General features: G+C 35.1%; 1 protein-coding gene across 1 annotated transcript in view; it reads left to right on the top strand.

The window, feature by feature from the left end:
* The first annotated feature begins 2,411 nt into the window (after positions 1–2,411).
* The window catches only part of LOC143405198 (nicotinamide phosphoribosyltransferase-like), a 43,558-nt gene continuing 21,373 nt past the window's right edge, over positions 2,412–24,596 (top strand). Inside the window, 9 exon segments of the mRNA XM_076863573.1 lie at positions 2,412–2,605; positions 5,331–5,487; positions 6,996–7,099; positions 8,961–9,089; positions 14,198–14,353; positions 14,836–14,975; positions 21,283–21,437; positions 21,440–21,507; positions 23,553–23,672. Of these exon segments, the coding sequence (XP_076719688.1) occupies positions 2,549–2,605; positions 5,331–5,487; positions 6,996–7,099; positions 8,961–9,089; positions 14,198–14,353; positions 14,836–14,975; positions 21,283–21,437; positions 21,440–21,507; positions 23,553–23,672 (1,086 nt within the window). The 5' untranslated portion in view covers positions 2,412–2,548.

The raw sequence follows: 24,596 nt of genomic DNA, 5'->3' as shown, positions 1-24,596 counted from the left end.
AACTAAAACAAACAAACAAAAAATCCTATTTCCGTTCCAGTGAGCTGATATCCTTTAAATCACCCACGTGTGTTCTTAATGGAAAAACATCTTCAAATGTATTGATTAGATATCACCTTTAATTTAATACACTTCATATACACACAGTTACTTGCTTTTCCATTTTTAGAGAATGTTTACTGAGATAATGCCTATTATTTCCAACCTCTGTGCTTGTGAATCACGGTATTGTCTCCACATTAAATACCAATCCTCCCACTTCAACTTCTGTCTCAAAAGAAGAGTCATATAAAATAAAAATCTTATATGACTAGGAAAACAAAACTATCCTTTTCCGCTCCCTTCAGAGACTCTGGCGAGGAGAATGGCCCTTGGCTAAAACTTTAATCTAGCTTCTCAAGAAGTAATTATAAAAGCCTCTGTTCAATGTCTTTGTGTCATTATGAGAGCAGTTCTTAAGAGGCACAAAGCTGGAAAATGGGCCCATTTCTTATTCCCAACAGGCCATAGGGGTCACCGTTAGAAAGGATGGGGACACTTACATGGTTCAAAGGTGATTATGAAATGTTAATTACATATGGCGGGGAGGCTCTGGAAACAATGGGGATATCAGAAAAATAGACCTCTTCCACTTTATGGATTGAGTCTGTAACATCTCCAATAACTACTATTCATCCATGGGAGATGTGTATGTGTGTGGCCGAGTTTGAGTACGTGGGTGAGGAATTGTAAATGAATCTCACAGTTTCCCAATGGGCAACCCATGGAATATGAGGATTGTATGTCACTTACTGTAGTATAGGGACTTTCTAGAGGCTCCGTGAGATGCCAAAACCGCCTTGAGATATTATCAACTCTCCTTGAGATATTATCTGAAATGAATACACTCAGAGCTGGGTAAATGTTCTGTTGGCAAGGAGGGAGATGTCCACTGGGTTGAGCTCAGTCTCAAATGGAAGACAGAAAAGCTTGCTGAAATGAGTAAAGAATCTCAGGAATGAGGATAGAAAGAGAGGTTTCCCAGTGAGTAACAGACCACCAGCACATAGAAGAGTATGACTAGGAACTAAAGGAACACAAGAGGGCATCTCCTGTGTGGTTCACATAGTGTTTTCCCTTCAATCAGATTAGGTGTAGAGGTCAAAATATTTGTCATCCTATGTTACAATTTTCCTTAGCTACTAAGTCCTAAAATATAGATGATAGGTAAGATTATATTAGACTAGATGATTGGATAGATAAATACATATATGCATAGATTTGATAGATGGATGGATGGATGAATGGATGGATGGATGAATGGATGGATGGATAGATGGATGGTTGGATGGATGGATGGATGGATGGATTGTTGGATGGATGGATGGATGGATTGTTGGATGGATGGATGGATGGATGGTTGAATAGATGGATGGATGGTTGGATGGATGGTTGGATGGATGGATGGATGGTTGGATGGATGGATGGATGGTTGGATGGATGGATGGACGGATGAATGGATGGATGGATGGTTGGTTGGATGGATGGATGGTAGATTTGATTAATTAGATTAATAGATAAGACTAGATAGACAAATTAATGGATAGATGGATTCATAGATAGGAAGGTAGATGATACAAAGAGATGATCACAGTGGTGTTACGAAAAACAAAGGAACAGAAGACAGTGTATGCAATGAAGACAAGTAGGACTTGCCCAATCCACCCTTCTGTGGGTGGCCATGTAGAGGGAGAGGCATCCTAGATAGAAACCGCTTCCCATCTCTGGTCAGAGGCCAGAGATGGAGCCAAAGTCGTGGGGAAGAGAGTAGGATGGTGAGTCTTGGAAAGGCTCATACACTCCACCTTTCTCACTATCTATGAGAAGAAGGTGACCTTTCCAAATGGGAGGAGGCTGACGAGTCAGTTACTCCACTTGGTCCTCAAGGCCATCTTCTTAAATGCCACATCCTTTACCAAGCTTTCCCTGAGCTCATCCAAGTGTGAAAGAGTCCCTGGTGCCTCTGAAAGCCAAGAGCCCTGGATTTGGTGCCCCTAATGGCACTTACCCATTTCTGCTTGGAATGAGAGTTGTTTTCATAAAGAAATGCTTTGACCAGTGACCTGTGGTTGGCCTTCACCTCTCCCCCTCCCAGTCTGCCTTTCACCTTCTCCACCTTCACTCCAGGTGCTGGCTCCACGCTGACCCCATGCTCTCTGGCTTGGGTTGGCTCTGGCCCGAGACATTCTCACAGCACGAGGGAGGGAGATTGGGACATTTAGTGCCCTAGTTCCTTCCCTGAGAGGTCACCTCTAGCTGGTGAGCCACGGCCGCCCCCGCCCCCGCCCCGTCACGTCACGACTCCCGTCCCCGCCCCCGCCCCCGCCGCGTCACGACTCCCGTCCCGCCCTTCCCTGGCCCCTCCCCACGCTCTGTCCTCCCCCTTTCCCTCCTCCTCCTCAGACCGAGCGGTGACTTAAGCAACGGAGCGCGGTGAAGCCCATTTTTCTCTTTCCTCGCAGCCGCGCCGGGGAGCTCGCGGCGCGCGCCCCCTCTACTCCGGCCCGAGATGAATGCTGCGGCAGAAGCCGAGTTCAACATCCTCCTGGCCACCGACTCCTACAAGGTACAGTTCGGGTCGGGGGCAGGGGAGGACTGGGGGCGCGTCAGGGACGAGCGCGAGACTGCGGCGGCCGGGTCTGGGGGCACAGCGCGAGGCGGCTCCGCGGGAAGGCGCGGCGGCGGCCGCGGGATGGGGCAGGTGGAGCTGGCGCCGCAGTGGAGTGGAGGTGGGTCGAGGAGGGATGGAGGGATGGACGGCAGGAGGCGGCGCCTGGGGCTGTGCGGTGGGGGGGCGCGGCCGGGGTCGGGGCGCCGGTCTTGGGGCTCCCGCGGAGCCCGCGTGCCGGCGCCCACAATCTCTTCTGGAGCGGGCCTCTTGGCCCCGGGCTGGGTTGGCCTGGACGAGGGTCGCCCGAGGACCGGACCAGTTGGGTAACGGCCTCTGGAGCACAGCGGTGGAGGGAGGAGAGGGCTTTTCCCTGCCGAGCCGATCCCTCGCGCTCGCCCCTTGCTGGGCAGGTATGTCCTTTTCCTGAATAAGAGGTGGGAGAGGTCCTGCTAGGGTCGCTGGAGCAGCCACGTTCCTGACCCTTTGGCTCTGGTGCGGAGGACACATGTTGTGCCCGGTAGCCTTGCTGGATTCTCCCCCATCCTAAAGTGGAAATCTACACTATTGCATGACCATTATAATATCAAGTATGGTCCTTCACTTGACCCTAAAACCTGCTTCTGTTCTCTCAGTTCAAATGTAATGTTTATGGTATCCTGAGTAGTGACTTTAGAAATGTCTCATTAATGGTTTTGTAGAATATTGCCTTAACTAAATCGTTAAAATAATTTTCAGATTTTTTGTTGTGTTTGGGCTTATGCAGTGATTGAATTGTAAATGAGAAATGTTCATGGAAGTTAAGTCTAGCCTAAAAACAAAAGGGAGTGCTGTTCTTCTAGGCATTATATATAAAGAATGTAAAACTGGTTTAACATCAATTTTCTGGAATACGTTTAATTAGAATAGTGAATTACCTTGAAGCTTTCTAATCTCCTGCCAAGTCATACTTATCTACACTATTAAAATTTGCACTCATTTAATAAATTTCATTCCTGTCCATTTTCAAGTCAAGCTGGTATATCTTATTCCCTGTCTTATATGAAGTCTTTCCAGAAGATTTTCACCGTAGTACTAGCTTTCACTTTTTTCCCCCCAAGAAATCCCTCAAGAGGATCCAGATTGATTTGTTTTATACCAAGGGGTTACAGCAGTATACTAAAACAGATTGTGTGTTCCACAGTAACAATTAGTCTGTAAGTTTCATTTTCCTTAAAATTAGGTTTTTAGTGGTCCCTGTAGCCTGTTTTCTGTTTTATTTAACCTTTTTACCTTAGGTAAAGAAGAGAGAGAAATAATAATAATGAAGTTAAAAGTAATAAAACTTTTATTTGGAAATCGTATAAGAATGTTATGTGTCCATATCAGTTTCTTAAAAACTTTTGGGCAATTAAAGTAGGGAACTAAGTAGCTAGAAGTGTTGATGAGGACAGGGAAATATGTTGATTTTTTTTTTTTTTTTCTAGTTGCTTTTCTGGTTTAATCCCACTCCCCCATTATGGATCAGCATTCACCTAGAGAGAAAACATTTGGCCTTTGGTTTTTGGTGCCTTGCTTTATTTAGCTTGATATCTCCAGCTCCATCTAATTGCCTGCAAATGCCATGATTTTATTTTCTTTTAATGCTGAGTAATATTCCATTGCATATATATATATATATACCTCAGTTTCTTTATCCATTTATCTATTGAAGGGCATCTAGGTTGGTTTCACAATTTAGCTATTGTGAATTGTGTGTGTGTGTGAATATTATAAACATTGATATGACTGTGTCACTGTAGTATGCTGTTTTTAAGTCCTTTGAGTATAAACCGAGGAGTGGGACAGCTGGGTCAAATGATGGTTCCATTCCAAATTTTCCAAGGAATCTCCATACTGCTTTCCAGATTAGTTGCACCAATTTGCAGTCCCACCAGCAATATATGAGTGTGCCTTTTTCCTCATATCCTTGCCAACATTTATTGTTGTTTGTATTCTTAATAGCTGCAAAATCCAAAACTTTTAAGCACAAAAATGATATCACAAAGATAAAAGGCCACACCTGACCTCATGTGACAGGTTGCACTCAAAACATGGGTGCACTATATGAGATATATATAAAATCCAAATGAATTTTATGTTAAGACTTTGTTTCTGTCTAAAAGATTTCATAATTATATATAAATATTTGAGAAGTAGCTCTGGTCCCAAGTGCTTCAGATAAGGAATACAAATACATTATGTGTCCAATTGCTAAGTTTCAGTTCATTATTTTGTATGATTGCTCCCCAGGAAGCTGCTTCTGTTTTCTGAATGAATGATTGGCTGTTCCTCAAGACCAGTTGAAATTCTTTTCCAATTTAGAATCCTTCTACCTACTTGAGTTCAGCCTTGTTGTTTATAAAATTTGATAGTCTCTTTTGGTTTTGATTTTAAGATACTGAGCTATTAAAATATTTATTTTTAATTCCATATGGCCAGGAAAAGAAGCTGATCAATAACAAATAGTTTCTCAGGTTTTGAAATAACCTCAAGCCTTTTCTGTTATGACTTATGTTCTATTCTTCTAATGGTTTCATCTTGTTTTGGTGGAGCTGGGAATTGAACCCAAGGCCTCACATATGCTAGGCCAACATTTACATTGCAGCCTACATGCCCAGCCCTTTTCTGGTGTTTTCTAACTAAAGTGTTTTTCTTTATATAGGTTACTCACTATAAACAGTACCCACCCAATACAAGTAAAGTTTATTCCTACTTTGAATGCCGTGAAAAGAAGACTGAAAACTCCAAAGTAAGGAAGGTGAAATACGAGGAAACAGTATTTTATGGGTTGCAGTACATTCTTAATAAGTACTTAAAAGGTACTACTTTTCCTAGTACATTTAAAATACTGCTTTTATGTAACTTCATGTTTTTTCTATAGTTATAATATTTGAAGTAATTTTTAATAGTCTAATTTTGATATTTAATTATTTTTGTTTTGTGGTGCTGGGGATTGAACCCAGGGCATGCACATGCTAGGCAAGTGCTTTACTTCTGAGCTATATCCCCAATCCTTAATTACTTTTAAGTATTTAGGGTTTGTTTAGAATCTTTTTTTTTTTAATCTGTTAATTTGAATGCATTATATCTTAGAATTTGGCGTTTATGCTTGGTATCCTCAGTATGAGAAAGGTTTTCCGTATGGTGTCCTCAGTATGAGAAAGGTTTTCTGAAACTAATAAGTTTTGGAATAAAATTTGAAAAGTAATGTTGAAAAGCTAATCTGGTCTGCTAATAGTCTTTAGTCATTAATTCAAAGTATAGAATTTATTGACTTAGAAACTCATTTTGAATTATGATAGCAATTATAACTAGAATTATACTACTCAGTTTTACCTTCAAGACTTATTTCCTATGATTGTGGACTTATTTTCAAATGCATTTTAAAACCAGGAAATCCCCCAAGAATTTCTGTGCTTTATTATTTGAAAAGTTATTTCTAATCTATTTTATAATCATATTTCTAGGGAGAAAACAATTCCCAAAGACATTATTCATCTTGCAAATTTTATAATAAAAATAATTTTAAAATTGAATATAGGTTAAGTTTAGTTTTATACAAATGATAAGTCTTTTCCATTTTCTTGGTTATTTTAAGATCAGACAGTTCAGATGTGCTATGCTATTGAAAATCTAGCTAGATATCAGAGGTACTTGTTTGTGGCAAGGTTGCCCAAGGTATATTAAATGAGTTTACTAGTTAAATTTATAGCTTCCAAAGATCAATGATATACTCAATTGAGCTCTATAGCTTTAAAACTTTTTTAAGATATTATATATGGTTAAGAAAAATGAATTGATTGCATGCTCTAGACCAGCATTATTGTAAATTGTTCTATGTCTTTTTTAGCTCACAATCATCCTCTAAGTAGGTACTCTACTATTATTAGCCTTTTATTATAGCCAAAAGAATAAATGTATACAGGGGTGGGCAAAAATTACTAGGTTACTGGTCCTGAAGATATCACATTCTTTATGAATAAAGTGAGAATGTTCTGCTGGAAAACATAAAAAATGTTTGAATCATCTCAAAGAGTATCTAAAATAATAGTTAACTTATTGTGATTTTTTAAAAAATAGTATAAGTAATATTTTTTTCTATTGTGCATCTGCTTTTAAAATAAATTAACCTTTATGCTTAGAGTGAGTGATTAGAAGTACAAGTTTCTTTTCTGATTGCTGTTGACTCTACATGAGTCATTTAACCTGTTGCTATTTGTTTTAACCCATGGAATGGGTGAAATAACTGAAGACATTAATGCTATGACAATTCAGCAACTCACAGAATGTGTTTAGAAATATAAATAGAACATGTGTATCCTTTTAGGTAAAGTAGTGACCAAAGAGAAAATCCAGGAAGCCAAAGAGGTGTACAAAGAACATTTCCAAGATGATGTCTTTAATGAAAAGGGTTGGAACTACATTCTTGAGGTAAAAAAGTGGTTTTGTGTTTTGATCTGTTTTTGTTTTGTATTTAGTTCAAAATTTCTTGTGAAGGAATTTGAATAGAAGGTTATAGTTCTTTTCCGCTTGCAATCTGAATATGATTGCTGTATTGGACATTCTTGTTAAAATGTACTCCTCTAACATTTTGATTTTTCTACCTCCATGTAAATCATTAGCACATGATCTATAGTAGGTCTAGGTAATTTATTATATAAATGAATTATAATTTAAATAACTTTTTTTGGAAAGGTACTTTGATCCATTCTTGAAAATATATCTAAGAACATGTAATTATTTGTGAAAATAAATTAATAATTAAGAAAATACATGGCTATTTGGGAATTTTAAAATTTCATTCTGTTTTTTGACTGAAAATAGATGCCCTAAGTCTATCACTACATAATAATTCTGGGACGTTTCCCTCACTGAAGTTAAAATGTTTTAGTATAGATCCACTAAGTTAGTTTTTATTCTTTATTGTACTTTAAATAATGTCTAGTGTGTTTAAATTTATTGCTTAAACTTCTGAAATGCCAAGAAATGGGAATTGAATCATAAGAGCTGAATGCCTTCTGATGGTTTCTGTATTATACAGATAGTCTGGGAATAGAATCTGTTAGCATCTCACAATGTTGTGTTAATTTACGTCTCAAAAATTAAAGTTTTCTTACATTATATAGACTGTCAAACACAATAATCACTTTAACTTTCATGCCTATATTAAAATACTGAGTTTTACTCTTAGGTAATTATGTACCTATGAAAAAGTTAGGGAAGCACACTGTGCTGCATATCTTAAATAAGGTCAATAAAGTCTTTGGGCTGCACTTGCCTCAGTTCTCTTTGTAAGATATGTTGTGAGAATAAAACACAGCAATCAATTAGTCCTGTGCTTATTATTGTAACTTCCAGAGTGGTGCATCATTGCTGTGTTATGTGTTCAGGAAATCTTAGAGAATCATAGATTCTCTAGAAAGTATCTTGTCTAGCCCCATTTTACAGAGTCTAAGACTTAGAGCTGTTGAGTGACTTGCCCTAGGTCTTCCATTTGCTTTTGAATCCAAGGCAGGATTTGTAAGGGAGAGTACTTTCATGCTGCATCATGCAGAATATTCTCGTTACGAATATTCTCTCACACACATATTCAATTACCTTGTTCCAAATCACATAAATTATTAGGCTTTTTGAAATAACATGACTTCCTAGCCAAAAGTTAACCACAGCCTTGAGCATAAAGCTGGGGAGGTGTACATTTAAATACCTAGTAACATATTATATAGCGGACTAACTCTCAGCCTAATTTGAAGGGAATTATTATAGTAGTAAGAAGTTCCTTAAGTCACATGTGGATATTGATCACCAAGTGCTGAGATTGGCTATCTCATGATTTCAGGTCTACTATCAGAATAAAGAATTTATTTAAGGTTCTTTTGTAGGAATCTGCCTCCTTCCTTTCTCTCTCATCCTCTCTACTCCTTTCTTCTCTCCAGTTTCTTTTATCCTTCATAGCAATCCTTTATTTTATTTTTGTCTTTAGCCTTTATATTATGGAAATGACCTGTACAGAATAAAATTAGTGTTCTTAGAATTTCTATTTTTCAAATGTTAGAAAAATTAACTCATTCTTTTTGTTTGTTTGTTTTCTGAACAAGTAGGGGGAAAACTGGTTTTGATTAGTTTGGAATTATCTACCTCTTTTAGTGGTAGGTGTAACAATATAACAGCATCTGTGATTGCTGTTTCCATGACAATGAATTTAGCTTCTGTAAAATGTAAAGAACATTAATAAAATGGGCAGTTGAGCATCGTCTGTTGAATGAATGAATGCATTGTTGTTTCCTACCAGAAGTACGATGGGCATCTTCCAATAGAAGTAAAGGCTGTTCCTGAAGGGTCTGTCATTCCCAGAGGAAACGTTCTTTTCACAGTAGAAAACACTGATCCAGAGTGCTACTGGCTTACAAATTGGATTGAGGTGAATTGTTTTTGTTTTTTAAAAATTCTTATTTAATAATAATTGAAGGTTACTATTATTGAACTGATTCTAGTTGAGAATTTGCTACTAATAAAGTTATATAATTTTCTACAATTCAGTAACTCTTCCAGGCCTCAGTTTCCTCATCTATAAAATGACGGTTGGGTTAAATGCTCTCTAAGGTTCTTTCCATTGAATTCTAATGTTCTAAGATTTTATGTAAATAAAATGGGAGAATTATTATTTTTAAAGTTCAATTAGCTTCCATTTTTTTAGTTGTAATTATAAACGTATAGTAGAGCAAAGTTAGAAAATTAGCAAAGGTACATAATACATTTTATGGATATTCTGTTCCACTCAGACTAGTGGAATTTTATTTTAGCTTTTAATAATTATTTTATATTCTCTGATGTTTAGATACTAGAGTCTACTATTTGATATTTCTCAGCTTCTCATTTAATAACACAAGCAAGATTCACTATTCATATGGTTTAATTTCCAAAACTAAGAGACAGGCACATTATGGGATATTAGTCTACATTATAAAGCTTTTTTGTTTTCTTTGCATATATACCCAAGTAGTCATATGTTTTCACAGTCACAGTTATGATAATGGTAATCTATTTAGTTTCATAATATTTTAATACGAATTTTATCTATAAGAGGAAATACTGTAGCAAGTAAATACAGAAATACCACCTTACTGAAAGATGTTTACTTCATTGTTAAAACTAACTCTAATAATTTTATTGATTAAAATAATTGGTTATGATGTAAAATAATATATTTGAAGTTCACTTTTAAAGACTGAAAAAACTTTGGAAAAGCAAGAAATCTAAGAATATGTTTGAAATGTTTTGAAATAACATTTTTGACCAAGTTAAAACACTGTTAGAATCTTGACAGACCATAAACTCATTACAGGTCAATAATAGTAAAATGTACAATTAATTCAATAAAGGTTTTAATAGGTTGTATGTTAAAACTTAGAGTTAACTGTGAAAAGAGAGTGTATCTTACTAGTTTTATACTGGCAAATTTTGATTTTGAAGGAATAGTATTATTAGTAGAACAGGGTTTTTTGATGAGTTTTTGTTGTTGTTGGGGATTCATTCATTCATTCATTCATTCATTTTTGTGGAGGTAGGACTGGGGATCAAACCCAGGGCCTTTCTCACGCACATCATGCCACTGAACTGTCAGAGTAGAAGAGTTCTGAAATATATCATCTAGACTAGCATTCTGCTTTAAAAGCCCAAGGATCCCAGGCAGGAAGAAAATTCATCATCTGTGTGTAAACATTTTCTTTTCTTTTTAGTTTTTCTGACTGAGGATTTCATACTGTTCCTATGTCTAGTTGAATTTCCCTAAGCAAGTACTTATGAAAGTAATGACTTAGTTACCATTCTACCATTCTTCATGTACAGTTTCCTTTATCCTCTTCTGGAAGTGAAAAATACGTTAAAAAGAAATGTTTAATAACTATTATTATTTTGGGTACTTTTGTTAGAAAACCATAAAGTAAGAAGGTTTATATCAGTCATATTAGAGTGATAGTTTGTTAACAAATACATATATCATTTTAATAAAATAAATTGTTAAACATAAGTCCAACATAGGACTTTTAAATTTTGGCCAAGAAGTATATGTAGACCATAGCTTTTAGTTGCTTATAATCTGAAACAATTTTTATTGAGTTTACCTTTAATGTATGTTATTTTAAATCATTTGAGTCCTAGGCAGATATGTTTATCTAAGGCACAAGAATTATGGTCTAATTTTATTCCTTGTAGTTTCTGATAGCACCCCCCTTTTTTTTAAGTTTACTCTGAATGTTCTATCTCCAGAACAGACTTCTTCATAGTCAGTTTACATCCTTTGTGAGGTGTTTTGTTTTGTGTGAGGATAGAGGAAATTCATCCTATTCTTATCAATCTCTAACTCCCTTTTACCATTTGGTATTTGAAATCTGTTACTGGTCCCAACAAACTTGATGTCCCAGGTTTAAAACATTTTGAACAATATTACCAAGTAGTCTTTCTTTTCCCTTTCCTGATGCATGTTCTAGGTTATTAATAACTATTCATTGATTGTTATTCGCCTGATAATACTATACTGAATTTAAAAATACACTAAAATTGCTGAATTGCTTGATTAGTTTCAGTATTGGTGCTGAATCCTCTCATCTGATTTCAAAATAAACTTAAGCATACCTAGGAGTTCTGCAAAGTGTCTCAGGCATATAAGGGGCTGAGGGGCAAGCACATTGGGCTAAATTTACTCCTCTCGCCTACCAAAAAACAAAACCATATCTTTCTGGTATTAAAAAAAAAGATTTTAAAATGATAAGCAGTGATGAAATGTCATCATTTTATAGCAGGGAAAATGGCCTGAGAGGTGGGCAGACAACTGAACAGTGAAGGTGCCGCCTTTGTTCTGTACCACACCATTTTTTACTCTGCAAAGTTCTTATCCTGCACAATGACATTACAGTGAACACTCTGAAAGGAAATTTATAGGTTCATTTACCTTAATCTTCATTTTCAGCTAAAAATTTTATCTTGATTTGTGGGCACATTGCTAAGTTCCAACAAGGCCTACTTCATTAGACCTCGGATTAACCCAAACTAACTTGCCTTTTTTTCCCTTGTTTACACCTACAGTGATCTTTTTAAAAGGGGAGTGATTTTATTAAGAGTATAATTTAAGCTGATTTTGTTGGACTATGGAAAGGAAATGGTGATGTGAAGGATCACTGTGTCTGATAGTTATTTCTCTCCTTCCCTGGCATTTTTCGAAGGGTAAGGTCAATCTTCTACCTTTATAACTCAACTAGAGTTTTTTTCACATTGTGTTTTATATTTTTCTCATACTCCTAGATAATATTGTGATATCTGAGTTGAATAAAAATGAGAGTTGACTGAATTAAATTCAACAAATGAATATCAATTAAGTACCAGCTATGTACCAAAAAAAAAAAAAAAAAATTGCTGGACCCAAATTAGAGTAAGATATGTCTTATTAATGGCATTTTTAGGTAATTCATTCTTAACTAACCACTAATATGAAGAAGTAATGCTGAGGTAGTACCAGAAAAATTGGTAATTTTGCTAAGGAATCATGAAATGTGTGTGTGTGGGGGGTACCTTTAAAAGCTTATTAAATAAGTGTGAAGAAGAGTTGAGGGCATGGACCAATGTTTTTAGAACACACAGTCCATTGAGGGCTGCATTGTAAAGGTAAAAAGTATACTAGAAGGTAAACTTTTAGATGGTAAACAATGCAAGATAATAGAAAACATTAATTCTATAGAATTGGCTTTTCTTCCCTACAGGAAGTAGAATGCCATTAAAGTTTTTTTTTTTTTTTTAAAGAATGAGTCAACATAAATAAATCTTGCTTTAGAATGATAGATAACCAGAGGCAATATGAAGAATAAATCACAGAGACCAAAGTTTAGAGGTAGAAGAATTGCAGGCACTGGCAGTGGAATCAAAAAAGGAATTTCAAGAACAGAATGGTCAGAGATTAGAGGTGATTGATCTAAGTTAGGAGTTGCATCAGCTTTCTGTTGTGATACAAACTACCCCAGAACACACTGGCATAATAAAATACTGTTTGCAGTGATTCTGTGGTTCACTGGATGGTCCTCTGGTAGTCTTGCTTAGACTTACGTACCTGCATTAGCTAGGCATTCTAAATTGCCTCACTCCCATGTGTGGGGCCTTAGCACAGAACGCTGAACATTACTAGGCCTCCATAACCTAGGCTGCTTCACAGCAGGATAGTTCAAAGTGCAAGAGTAGAAATTTCAAAACTTCCTAACAGGTTCTTGGAAGTCACACAACATGACTTTTACTACATTCTTTTGGTCAAAGGCATATTGATTGAATCTAGGGACGATGAAATAGACTATTTCTTTAGGAGAAGAGCTGCAAGTGCTGTATTTAACCAAGCCTGATGCTATATTTTACTTGTTAATGACTAAATTGACAGGTCTAAGATGAAATCTTGTTGTTTTTACTTATTTATGGATCACCTAGCTGGTATTTAAAAGTTTATTTTGTAAAATTTTATGAAATTAAGTATTTTTTTGGTTCAGCTTAGGCATTGTCATTTTAGCAGCTCTTTCTAAAATATTTTCTTCAACATGCTATCAGGTTTATATGATAAAAATAGAAATTATCCTAGTATGGGAAAGAAGTAATTCCCTACCCAAAGTAATTAATGTTATTGCTATGATTAAGCATCAGACTTTGTTTGGTGTTTCTTGACAGCTAAGAAACAAGAAGAAGAAACCGAGGAACAGTTCTTACCAAAGAGTAGGAACCTAGCAATTCTTCTACTTCCTAATTTGAGAACCTATAGTCACTATATTACAAAATAAGTCAGCGACCTTGCAGTTGTATAGCATATGCAGAAATGTTTTATGTAGCTTCTTATAATAAATTTTAACAAAAGCTTAAGAATATATAAAAAACACAACATAGTAAATAGAATTTTCTAGTGCTAAACTCAGTGTCTCATGTACATGAACTACCAGAAGTTATGTTACATCCAGAGAAACTTAAATACTGTACCACCTAGAGGAATAAATGAGTAACTTCTTTAAACTGATACTATTCAAGTTATAGTCTGTAAACCAGTACTAGTTCATGACCTGTTTGTTGCAGGCCTACATTAAATGCAGAAATAAAGAATAAGCATGTATAGAAACTTTACAATAATTTGACATTGCTTGACATCTGGGTATGAGTGTACTTTATAAAACTATCAGTCCATAACAGATTGAAAATTGGTCCTTCACCATGGTCTTTCAAAATATTTGCTTCTTTGGAGTTCTGGATACAAAAACTTGGTAACTTGAAGTTCTCTACTATTAAGGGCTTGGTGCATTTATCTTCTTTGCTGCTGATTTGAGAGCTGAGCTTTGTATTATATCTGAAATGCTCATGGTAGGCATCCTACTGTTTAATTGAGATGTTTAATTGATATTCCTGATAGTGTGGAAGTCCAGAACATTCCTCCAGAGAAAGCTAGGATTTTCCTCAGGAAGAACCCTGTATTTTTTATGTCTAAATATTTATGGTTAATTTTTGTTCCAACAGACTATTCTTGTGCAGTCCTGGTATCCAATCACAGTGGCCACAAATTCTAGAGAGCAAAAGAAAATATTGGCCAAATATTTGTTAGAAACTTCTGGTAACTTAGATGGTCTGGAATACAAGTTACATGATTTTGGCTACAGAGGAGTCTCTTTTAAAAAGAGGTAAGAAACTGAAATAAATCTTATTTAATAAAATGTAAATTGTCTGGTAGAGTACCACCATAAACTTTTCTGGATGTTAGTAGGATTAGTATAGACCACCTTTTAAAATTCCAAAGATTCAGTCAACACAACATGTGCTATTTTGTCTTCTAACAAGTGTCCTAGTCTTTGATCCATTTGATGGAAGGATGGATGGACATACAGATATAATAAATACATCACATGTCAAATAATGCTATAGAGAAGCACAAGACAGGATAGAGGAATGAAGAATGATGGGAAGTGAAGGTGGGGCACTAATAAATAGGTCTTTTTGAGAAGGTAAAAGTTGAATCCTTAAATGTTTAGGAAAAACAGAATCTTTGTATTATCTGTTTAAAATAGCTAAAGACAGTAATTCCCTTAGGAGCTATGCTAAACATGGGCTATGTTAAATATGGGTTTTCTTTTTGAATTTTTGGTTTATCATTGATTTTCCAGACTGCTGGCATAGGAGCTTCTGCTCACTTGGTTAACTTCAAAGGAACAGATACAGTAGCAGGAATTGCACTAATTAAAAAATATTATGGAACAAAAGATCCTGTCCCAGGCTATTCTGTTCTAGCTGCAGAACACAGGTAAAATTTTGTTTTCATCCTACCATTTAACTCTTGTTTTCTAAAACTAATTTTTTTTTAGTTTGGTGTTTGTAACTCAATGATATTCTGCTTAATTAAAGAATATGGCATTATAGTAAACCTTCATGAATATAAGCAATAATAATTCAGTGTTTATACTTTCTATAAAGATTAGTATCAGGGAGATTCAGAACTTTTAACCACCCTAGTAAAACAATTTAAGATCTTTTTTCCAATATTTATATTGCCACGTAGGTTTTATGTAAGGGATATTTTTCATTTGCTATATTTCCATATACAGATTTTCTTCACTAAATGAAGTCAAGAATTGTAAATTTCTGATCACTCTTTTTTACCTTATCTTTGCCCTTGCAATTGCCATACGGATTCAGTAACTTCAACTGTAGATGAGCAAGGAAGCCCTTTTGATGAAAGGAAGAATATTCACATTCTTTTTACGCTTTTTTGCTCTCAAACCATCTCTAGTGAAACCAGGAAGAAATTATAATCTGGGTTACTGCTGCTCTAATCATAGAATTAACTTTATTAAAAATAAATGGAGATCTTAAAATGTATTTCAGGGATATTTATAACAATTATTTAATAATTTGGAAATGTTTATTAAGTTCTACTAGTACTTGAAAATTACAGGGTGCTAAAACTAGCAGTAAGTTTAGAATGAGCTTTATTTTATTTTTTTAGTAGTTATTTATTATCTAATGCATAACTGGTCAACTTTCATGTGCAGAGCAGTCTGCTGAGTGCTACGACAGAAAGAAAAAAAAATCCGACCGTATCCTTAGGATAAATAGAGTACACTAGTAAAAGTCTGCTGTGTTGGTTAAATAGCTCTACTAAAGAGGTACAGTTAAGGTGCTATTGCAGTGCAAGGCAAAGAGAGGTAGGATCACTGGTAGGATCAAGATGGCTTTTAAAAAGAGGTGAGATCTTGATTCTTGAAGGAGTTATAAAATTTGAGGGAGACATTGTTTACTATGTGTCAAACCTAGTCATTTGAGAGGAGAGCATAGATGTGTTCAGGAAGTAAAGGCTGAAACAGATTTTTCAGAGAACATAGAGTAGGTTGAAAATAGATTAAAGTTCATAAGAGCCTTCAAATTCATTTTGACATTGAATGTTAACTGTGTGCACATCATACTAGTTTATCCTTAATTAGGCCTTTTTGCAATTAATTTATTTATTTTAATTAAGTATGTATGACAGCAAAATGCATTTTGATTTATTGTATACAGTAGCAGCACAACTTTCCATTTAAGTGGTTGTACACGACGTAACATCACACCATACATGCAGTGATGTACCTAGGGTAATGATGTCCATCAACTTCTACCATCTTTCCTGCCTCCATGCACCCTCTCCACCCTCTCCCCTTTGCCCAAACACAGTTCCCCATTTTTCCCATGCCTCCCCCTTCCCCATTATGGATCAGCATCCACTTATTAGAGAGAATATTTGGCTTTTTTTAGCGGGGAGAGAATTGGCTTACTTCACTAGCATGATATTCTCCAGCTTCATCCATTTACCTGCAAATGCCATGATTTTATTCTTTTTTATTGTTGAGTATTATTCCATTGTGTGTATATACCACAGTTTCTTTATCCATTCATCTATTGAGGGGTATCTAGATTGTTTCCACAGTTTAGCTATTATGAATTGTGCTGCTATGAACATTGATGTGGCTGCGTTACTATAGTATGATTTTAAGTCCTTTGGATATAGACCGAGGAGTAAGGTAGCTGGGTCAAATGGTGGTCCCATTCCAAGTGTTCTAAGGAAGCTCCATACTGCTTGCCAGATTGGTTGCACCAATTTTCTGTCCTACCAGCAATGTATGAGTGTGCCTTTTCCCCCACATTTCTCGCCAACATTTATTGTTGTCTGTATTCTTGATAACTGCCATTCTGACTGGCATGAGATGAAATCTTAAAAGTAATTTTGATGTATTTTTCTAATTACTAGAGATGTTGAACATTTTTTCATATATTTATTGATCTAATGTATATCTTCTTTTGAGAAATGTCTATTTAGCTCCTTAGCCCATTTATTGATTGGGGTTTTTTTTTGTTTGTTTTTGGGTTTTTTTTTTTTGGTGTTAAGTTTTTTGAGTTCTTTATATATCCTGGAGATTAATGCTCTGACTTATGTGTAACAAAAATTTGCTCCCAAAATGTAGGCTCTCTCTTCACTTCATTGATTGTTTCTTTTGTTAAGAAGAAGCTTTTTAGTTTGAGTCCCTCCCATTTATTAATTAAATCCCAACATCATTCCTTATAGAAATGGAAAAAGCAATCATGAAATTCATTTGGAAAAATAAGAGACCCAGAATAGTCAAAGCAATCCTTAGCAAGAAGAGTGAAGCCAGAGACATCACAATACCAGATCTTAAACTATACTACAAAGCTATAGTAACAAAAAAGGCATGGTATTGGCACCAAAATAGACATGTAGAGCAATGGTACAGAATAGAAGATACAGAGACAAACACACATTTACATTTATCTTATATTAGACAAAAGTGCCAAAAACATACATTGGAGAACAGATAGGCTCTTCAACAAATGGTGCTGGGAGAACTGGAAATCCATATACAACAAAATGAAAATAAACCCCTGTCTCTCACCATGCACAAAACTCAACTCAAAATGGATCAAGGACCTAGGAATTAGTCCAGAAAGCCTGCGCCTAATAGAGCAAAAAGTAGGCCCAAATCTATATCACATCAGATTACGCCCCTACTTCCTTAACAAGATTCCTAAAACACAAGAAATAAAATCAAGAATTAATAAATGGGATGGTATCAAATTAAAAAGCTTCTTCTCAGCAAAAGAAAGAAACAATGAGATGAAAAGAGAATCTATATTTTGGGAGCAAATTTTTGCCACACACACGTCAGATAGAGCATTAATCTCTAGGATACATAAAGAACTCAAAAACTTAATGCCAAAAAACACAAACAACCCAATCAATAAATGGGCTAAGGAGCTAAATAGGCCTTTTTTTTAAATGAGAATAGTCCCTGAAGTTTTTGAGCAAAGAAACAATGTTATAAGAGACATACTTTAGGAAATTATTTTGAAAGCAGGATTTCCTATATACTTGAAAAACCAGAAGCTAGGCTTTATAGGAAACAGTCTTGAGGAGATGAGATCCAGAACCAGGTGGCTAAATGACTGAAAAGAAGTAGGTAAACATAAGCAGTGCTCAAGAGATAAAATTGCTAAAACTTGGTGATATGAGTTGAAGTTTAGTAGAGAGTTGATTCAGCCAACATTTTTGAAAATTGCTATATTAGTAGAAGCTTGTTGAAAACTTTCATATATGTTTCAAGAGACTAATAAATTGGAAATTAAGGATGTTGATAATAGATAGTTTTAGGTTTAAAGAGTATTGGTAGGGGGCGGTACCAGGGATTGAACTCAGGGGAACAAACCACTGAGCCACATCCCCAGCCCTATTTTGTATTTTATTTAGAGACCAGGTCTCACTGAGTTGCTTAGTGCCTCACTGTTGCTGAGGCTGGCTTTGAACTCTCGAACCTCCTGCCTCAGCCTTCAGAGCTGCTGGGATTACAGGCATATGCCACCACACGCAGTGGGTTAGAATATTTTTATTTGAACTTACATGTGCATATGCATACATCTTTTAAAATTTTAATGTAGTAATCATATAGTAGACTCTTCGCTGGTGATTTTGTTTTCATAGGAATAACATCATAAATATACCATAGATCTGAAAATAAATATAATATCTACTTTAAGGCATTTGTGTTAAAGTGAAACGGACACTGTAACGAGCACAGAGTGAAAATCCAGTTCTATATTATGGTCATTATTAGTACAGAGGCACTACTAATAATGCTTACTGTATTTGACTTCTTGATATGTAGGAATAGTTCAGCTATTCTTAAATATTTTAAACAACATAGTACAGTGAAAAGAGCACTGGACTGAAAGTTGGTAAACCATGAGTGACCTTACAGCTGACAATGGGTGGCCTTGGGCAAGTCATTTATCTCTCTGTTCTTTGTTACCTTCATCCAACCAAACAAAAGGAGAAAATAAGATATTGTATCTCCAGCATCAGAAGTTCATCAAAAGTAAATACATCAAAATAACCTTAAGAGAACTCAGCATTACTATTATCATTATAATATATTTTCTTAGAGAGTATGAGAATCCAGACATAGAAATAATTCAGTCACATGACTTTTCCCTGTCAATTTTGGAAAAAGGGTTGATTTTAATTTGATGTATGAAATTTGGGGTAATAGGATGGGTAGAATTCATGAAACAAACAGCAAATATTTACAGTCTCCACAGAGAAGTACTGACTTTAGAAGAGGAGGTATAATGAAGGGTTTGTGCAGAGGGGGCCATTAGACACATCTGGGGTGAAGAGATGAAGATACTCAACCTCCTACCTAACAAAGTAGATCTGGAGCCAGGAGAAAAACATGGACTACTGTACAAGTTTTGGAAACCCTCAACACTAGGTTATTTTTTAACCCTTTGAGAGTTTGACACAGGGAGATATTGCAGAGGAACACAAATGCCTGAGTCAGAACCTTGGAAAGTACTAACTTTTGACAGGTCAAGTGGAAGGGGAACACAACATCTGGGAGAAATTAAAAAGGAATCATAGAAATGGGAAAAAATTAAATGTGAGAGATACCATTGAAGTCAGGGGAAAGAGTGCTTCTGGGATGTTCACGTACCATGGAGAAAGCAAGTAACATGAGGACTAAAAGTCAGTTGTTTGTTAGACATGGTACGCATCATTAGTAGCAGAGTTAGATGACTGTATTGATATAACTTTGGAGAACAGTATCTGAATAAGCAATGACCTCTAACTGTAGGTTTACACTTACATTGTAAAAATTCATTAGAGTTGGTGTTTATTGAGCTGAATTCTCTCAGAAAGAGGACAGTAGCATTCTGAATATCTTACTTTTCTCTTTAGCCTTCAGTTGCTTGCATGAAGTAGACAGCTAGCAACATAGCAACTGACAGCCTCTGTAGTTTCTGAGAGTGTTCACTATTAAATAATTTTTATATAAATGGGCCCTTAATTAACTTCAGACAAGGCTAGTCTCTGGGTAGCTAGGTCTTTATAGTCCTGACATGGGCCTGCACTCAGCTACTCCCAGCTTACTACTAACAGTATGTGAAAAAAATGCTAATTTCCAGTCCTTTAGAAAAGAATTATATAAAATGGCAATTGCAAATTTAAATTAGTATAGCTTTTTAAACAGTTTTATGGCAAATTTATACTTATACGGGCTGCATAATGAATAAGCTTTCACACTTTCTGTTATTTCACTGAAGAGAACAGATTTAAAAAAAAAAGAGAGAACAGGGAGAGTCACCAAGACTAGAAAATTAGAAAGGAAAAAAAAAATTGACTGACATAAGAAACTGGAAATAATATTTTCAAATTAATTACTAAATTCTGTTTAAGAATTCTTAAAATTATATATTAAGCATCAAATGTTTATAATTATATGTTATTAAATCTATTCAATAAAAATCATTACTGAGAAAATTACAAAAAAATCATGCTAATCATTCTTGCCCAATAGTATGAAACTCTCATTCTTTATTTACCATCTTAATTATGTTTTGCCCCAAATAAACATTAAAATTCTTATTCCTTGGGCATGTATTAATTAGTAATAGATAATCTGTAAGTGAAATAAATGACTGCCTGTTAACTGCCCATTTGAAGATACAACAGTTAGTTGACTGTATGTATGAAACTTACAGAATAAGTGCCTCTAAATATAAGATTTTGAAAGGTTAAAAAAAATGTTCCTACTATCATTGGTAGTTTCAAAACTTCATGGAAGAGGGCCAAGTGCTTGCATTGCCTAGCAAAATAATGGGAGTATGTATTCATTCTTTGTAATATCTTGGCATAAAGTATGGAGGACATTTAGCAAGGACTTTTTAACTTACTGATTTTAAAGAATAGATTGAGGAATACCAACAACCCCCCCAAAACAACAACAACAAAAAGTTTTTAATTTGGTTGAATATGACTTAAGAGCCAGTAACTTAATAACTACTAAAACCAAATAAGGTTACTTGAAATTGCTGAAAACAAATTGGCCAAGAGAAAATCTGTCCCAAATATTACATTTACCTTATGACATGCATTCATAAATTAAATCCCTCACCTTCTCTGTGGTGTTGTTGATGTAGATAGTAAACATAAGATATGGTTAATGGTGCTTCAGGAGTAGATAATGTGTTGCTAAGTAAATCTGTATTTTCATTTTGTTTTCTAGTACCATAACAGCTTGGGGGAAAGACCATGAAAAAGATGCTTTTGAACATATAGTAACACAGTTTTCATCAGTGCCTGTATCTGTGGTCAGCGATAGCTATGACATTTATAACGCGTGTGAAAAAATATGGGGTGAAGATCTAAGACATTTAATAGTATCAGAAGTACAGAGGCACCACTAATAATCAGACCTGATTCTGGAAATCCTCTTGACACTGTATTAAAGGTAAATTTTAATATGTAACTTGATCATTAAAATGCCTGTAGACCAACTGCATCTACACTACTTTTAATTTAATTTATACACACATCATTTCGGAGCTTTATGGATCAGTCTCCTTTTTTTTTTTTTTTTTAAGACTTACATCCCAGAGAGAGTAATAGATCTGCCCAAGGTCACACAATAATAACAGAGAAAGGATACCAAGAGTTATGGGTTACTTTTATACTATCAAGTAGTTACTACTGAATTGATCATTTTTTTCCTGTGTACCTTCAAATTCAGTTAATGGCATTACCATTGTAATCCTGTATTTTGGGCACCAAGTGTATGGTTTCTTTGTTTTATCTCAAATCATTGTTTTACCTTTGAAGTTGTTGTGAGAAATATGTGCAGAGTGATGTGGAATAAATATGATTTAAAATTACTTTTCCAGTAGTAATTCTTTTGCAATACTGCTGATAATACAGCGATATTGCTTTTTTTTCTTCCAGTGTTTAGGACTTGATTGCTTTCAAAAAGCACTAATAAGAACAGGATTAATAAATGCCTCCTACTAGAAAAATATTGTAGGAGATAGGTGCCTTACATTAAGATGTGTCATTTAATCTCATCAAAAGCCCTATAATAAACATTATTTTCTCTGTTGTACAAGAAGAAACAGAGGCTTAAAGTGACTTGCCCAAGGTCACACAACATGAAAAATAAGGAGCAAGGATCCACTATAGGTCTTTTGACTGCAGCTTTCCTACTTTCCCACTTTCTCAGCGAATGAACATATGATAAATTACCCCTTGTGAAGAGGGGACTTAGCTACAAGGAGGCCTTTTTCTATTAAATGATAAGCCACTCTGAAACTCTTGTCTTAGCCTGAAATATTTGGTTTTAGCAAACCAAATGGGGCTTGACCTTTTTATTACATAGTAAAAATGTACACAACTAGTTATAAGAACAGATTGAGCTGGGTGAGGTGATGTGTGCCTCTAATCTCAGCAGCTCAGGAGGCTGAGGCAGGAGGATCGCGAGTACAAATCCAGAAAGGAAGGCACTAAGCAACTCAGTGAGACCCTGTTTCTAAATAAAATATAAAATAGGGCTGGGGATGTGGTTCAGTGATCGTGTACTCCTGAGTTCGATCCCCGGTACACACACACACACGCACACACACACACACACACACACAAAGTTATCTATTTGGAATTTTCTTATTATCAGGATATTTAAATCAGTTCATTTAAGAAAAAGAAGGGATGGGAGGGGCTGCCTTGTATGTATTTTCTATCTCTGACCAAGTTTTCCAAGAAATTTGAATCTGTTTTTAAGTATTTCAACTGCTACAAAACTTTGAATCGTTAATGAATGAGTAGGATGGTTTGCCTATATTATGCGATTTGGCTTTAATAGAGGAAAGGAGAACCTGAGAGAAACTGTGCATTTATATGCTTCATTTCCAACTTTGTCTATCACAATTTCTTTGAACTTTGTAATTCAAATGGATTTGTATTTGAGTTACATCAAACAAAATTAAGCCAAACAAAACTTGGACACAAGTAGAATAAAATATATATATGTCTCTACTCTCATTGGTATATGATTTCAAAAATTCACAGAAAAGAGCCAAGTGCTTGCATTGCCTAGCCAAATAATGGGAGTATATATTCATTCTTTCTAACATCTTAGCATGGTATGGAGGACAAGGGCTGAATCAAATGTATAATCATGAGTTTGTTGAATCATGCTTTGCATATTTCTTTAAAATATTTGTTTTAATCTAATAATAAGGATTTTCTTCCTTGAATCTTTGTAATTTGAAAAGATATAAAGGAAGAAAACTGTTTTAAACACTTTATGATGGAAATAACATACCTCTTTCTAATGTGATTAAAAGAAATTGGGATCAAATTTTATAAATCTTTATAAACTTTTTAAGAAGTTGAATTAATTTTTATATTCTCAAGATTGTCTAACAAAGAAAATCATTTTAACTTTGAAAAGTTTTTATACTTTTTTTCAGTTTCAGTTATTTTTGTTGCATGTGTTTTTTCATACAGGTTTTGGATATTTTAGGTAAGAAGTTTCCTGTTACTGAGAACTCAAAGGGCTACAAGTTGCTGCCACCTTATCTTAGAGTTATCCAAGGGGATGGAGTAGATATTAACACCTTACAAGAGGTAGGTGTTCCAATAAGGAAATCCTTATAATTAAACTTTGTATTTGTTTGATAAACATGTTAATTTAAATATAATTATAAGTCTTATTTAAGTGTTTATGGTGGTATATGTCTTTTCTGTGCATTTCCTAAAGTTTAGGGGTAACAGTAGCTTAAAATATGGAAATACCAGTCAAAGTGTACGTACTCTTCTAGTCCTCGTTGGCCACCCTGGATAGTGATTCTAAAGACTTTATCACTGTCGGTCCAGGAATATTCCTTGTAGTATAAAACAAAAGTTTTTGATTGTTTTCATAAAGTCTGGTTTTAATAGAAGGGAGTTGCTCCTTCCTTAACAGTATAAAACTTAAATGATATTAATAGGTGCTTTTTTTTCAGAAATTATGAAATGATTTGTCATCTCTTCTAAATTAAGGATTGATTATCATCACTGTTATTATTAAATGCAGTCAACTATTGTGTTACTTAACTTTTGCCTCTTCGTTTCATTAAATAAGCTTAGAAGCTATAATTTAAACTAATACCCTAGTACTCCATAAAAATTAAGGCTCTCACTAAGAACATAATGTAGACTGTATACTACCATAAATCTGACATTTTGATATCTTCCAGTCTTGGGTGGTATATGATGTGTAGCATAAGTTATTGGAGAATTTTTCTGTTTTAAAGAGTTTGGTGTAGGTAGAATAGGGTCAGAATGTGAATTATAAAGTTTTCCAAAGATTAATTTGAAAAACGAGAGCTGTGATGTATAACAAACTGTATTTCTGTGGAGGTGTGTATTAAGAGTTCCAAAGTAAGGAGTCTAATTGATCTTCCTCACAATAACAGAAATGAAGTTTCTTCCACCACCTCTCCCAAAATTGCTCAAAAAAGGTGGGAACTTCCTCAGCTTTCCTAAGACATTGAGCATTAAGACATTAGA

This window comes from Callospermophilus lateralis, chromosome 7 (assembly GCF_048772815.1).
Source record: "Callospermophilus lateralis isolate mCalLat2 chromosome 7, mCalLat2.hap1, whole genome shotgun sequence".
Taxonomy (NCBI): Eukaryota; Metazoa; Chordata; class Mammalia; order Rodentia; family Sciuridae; genus Callospermophilus; species Callospermophilus lateralis.
Note: the sequence above shows the minus strand (reverse complement) of the source record. Positions and strands in the feature narration are given on the sequence as shown.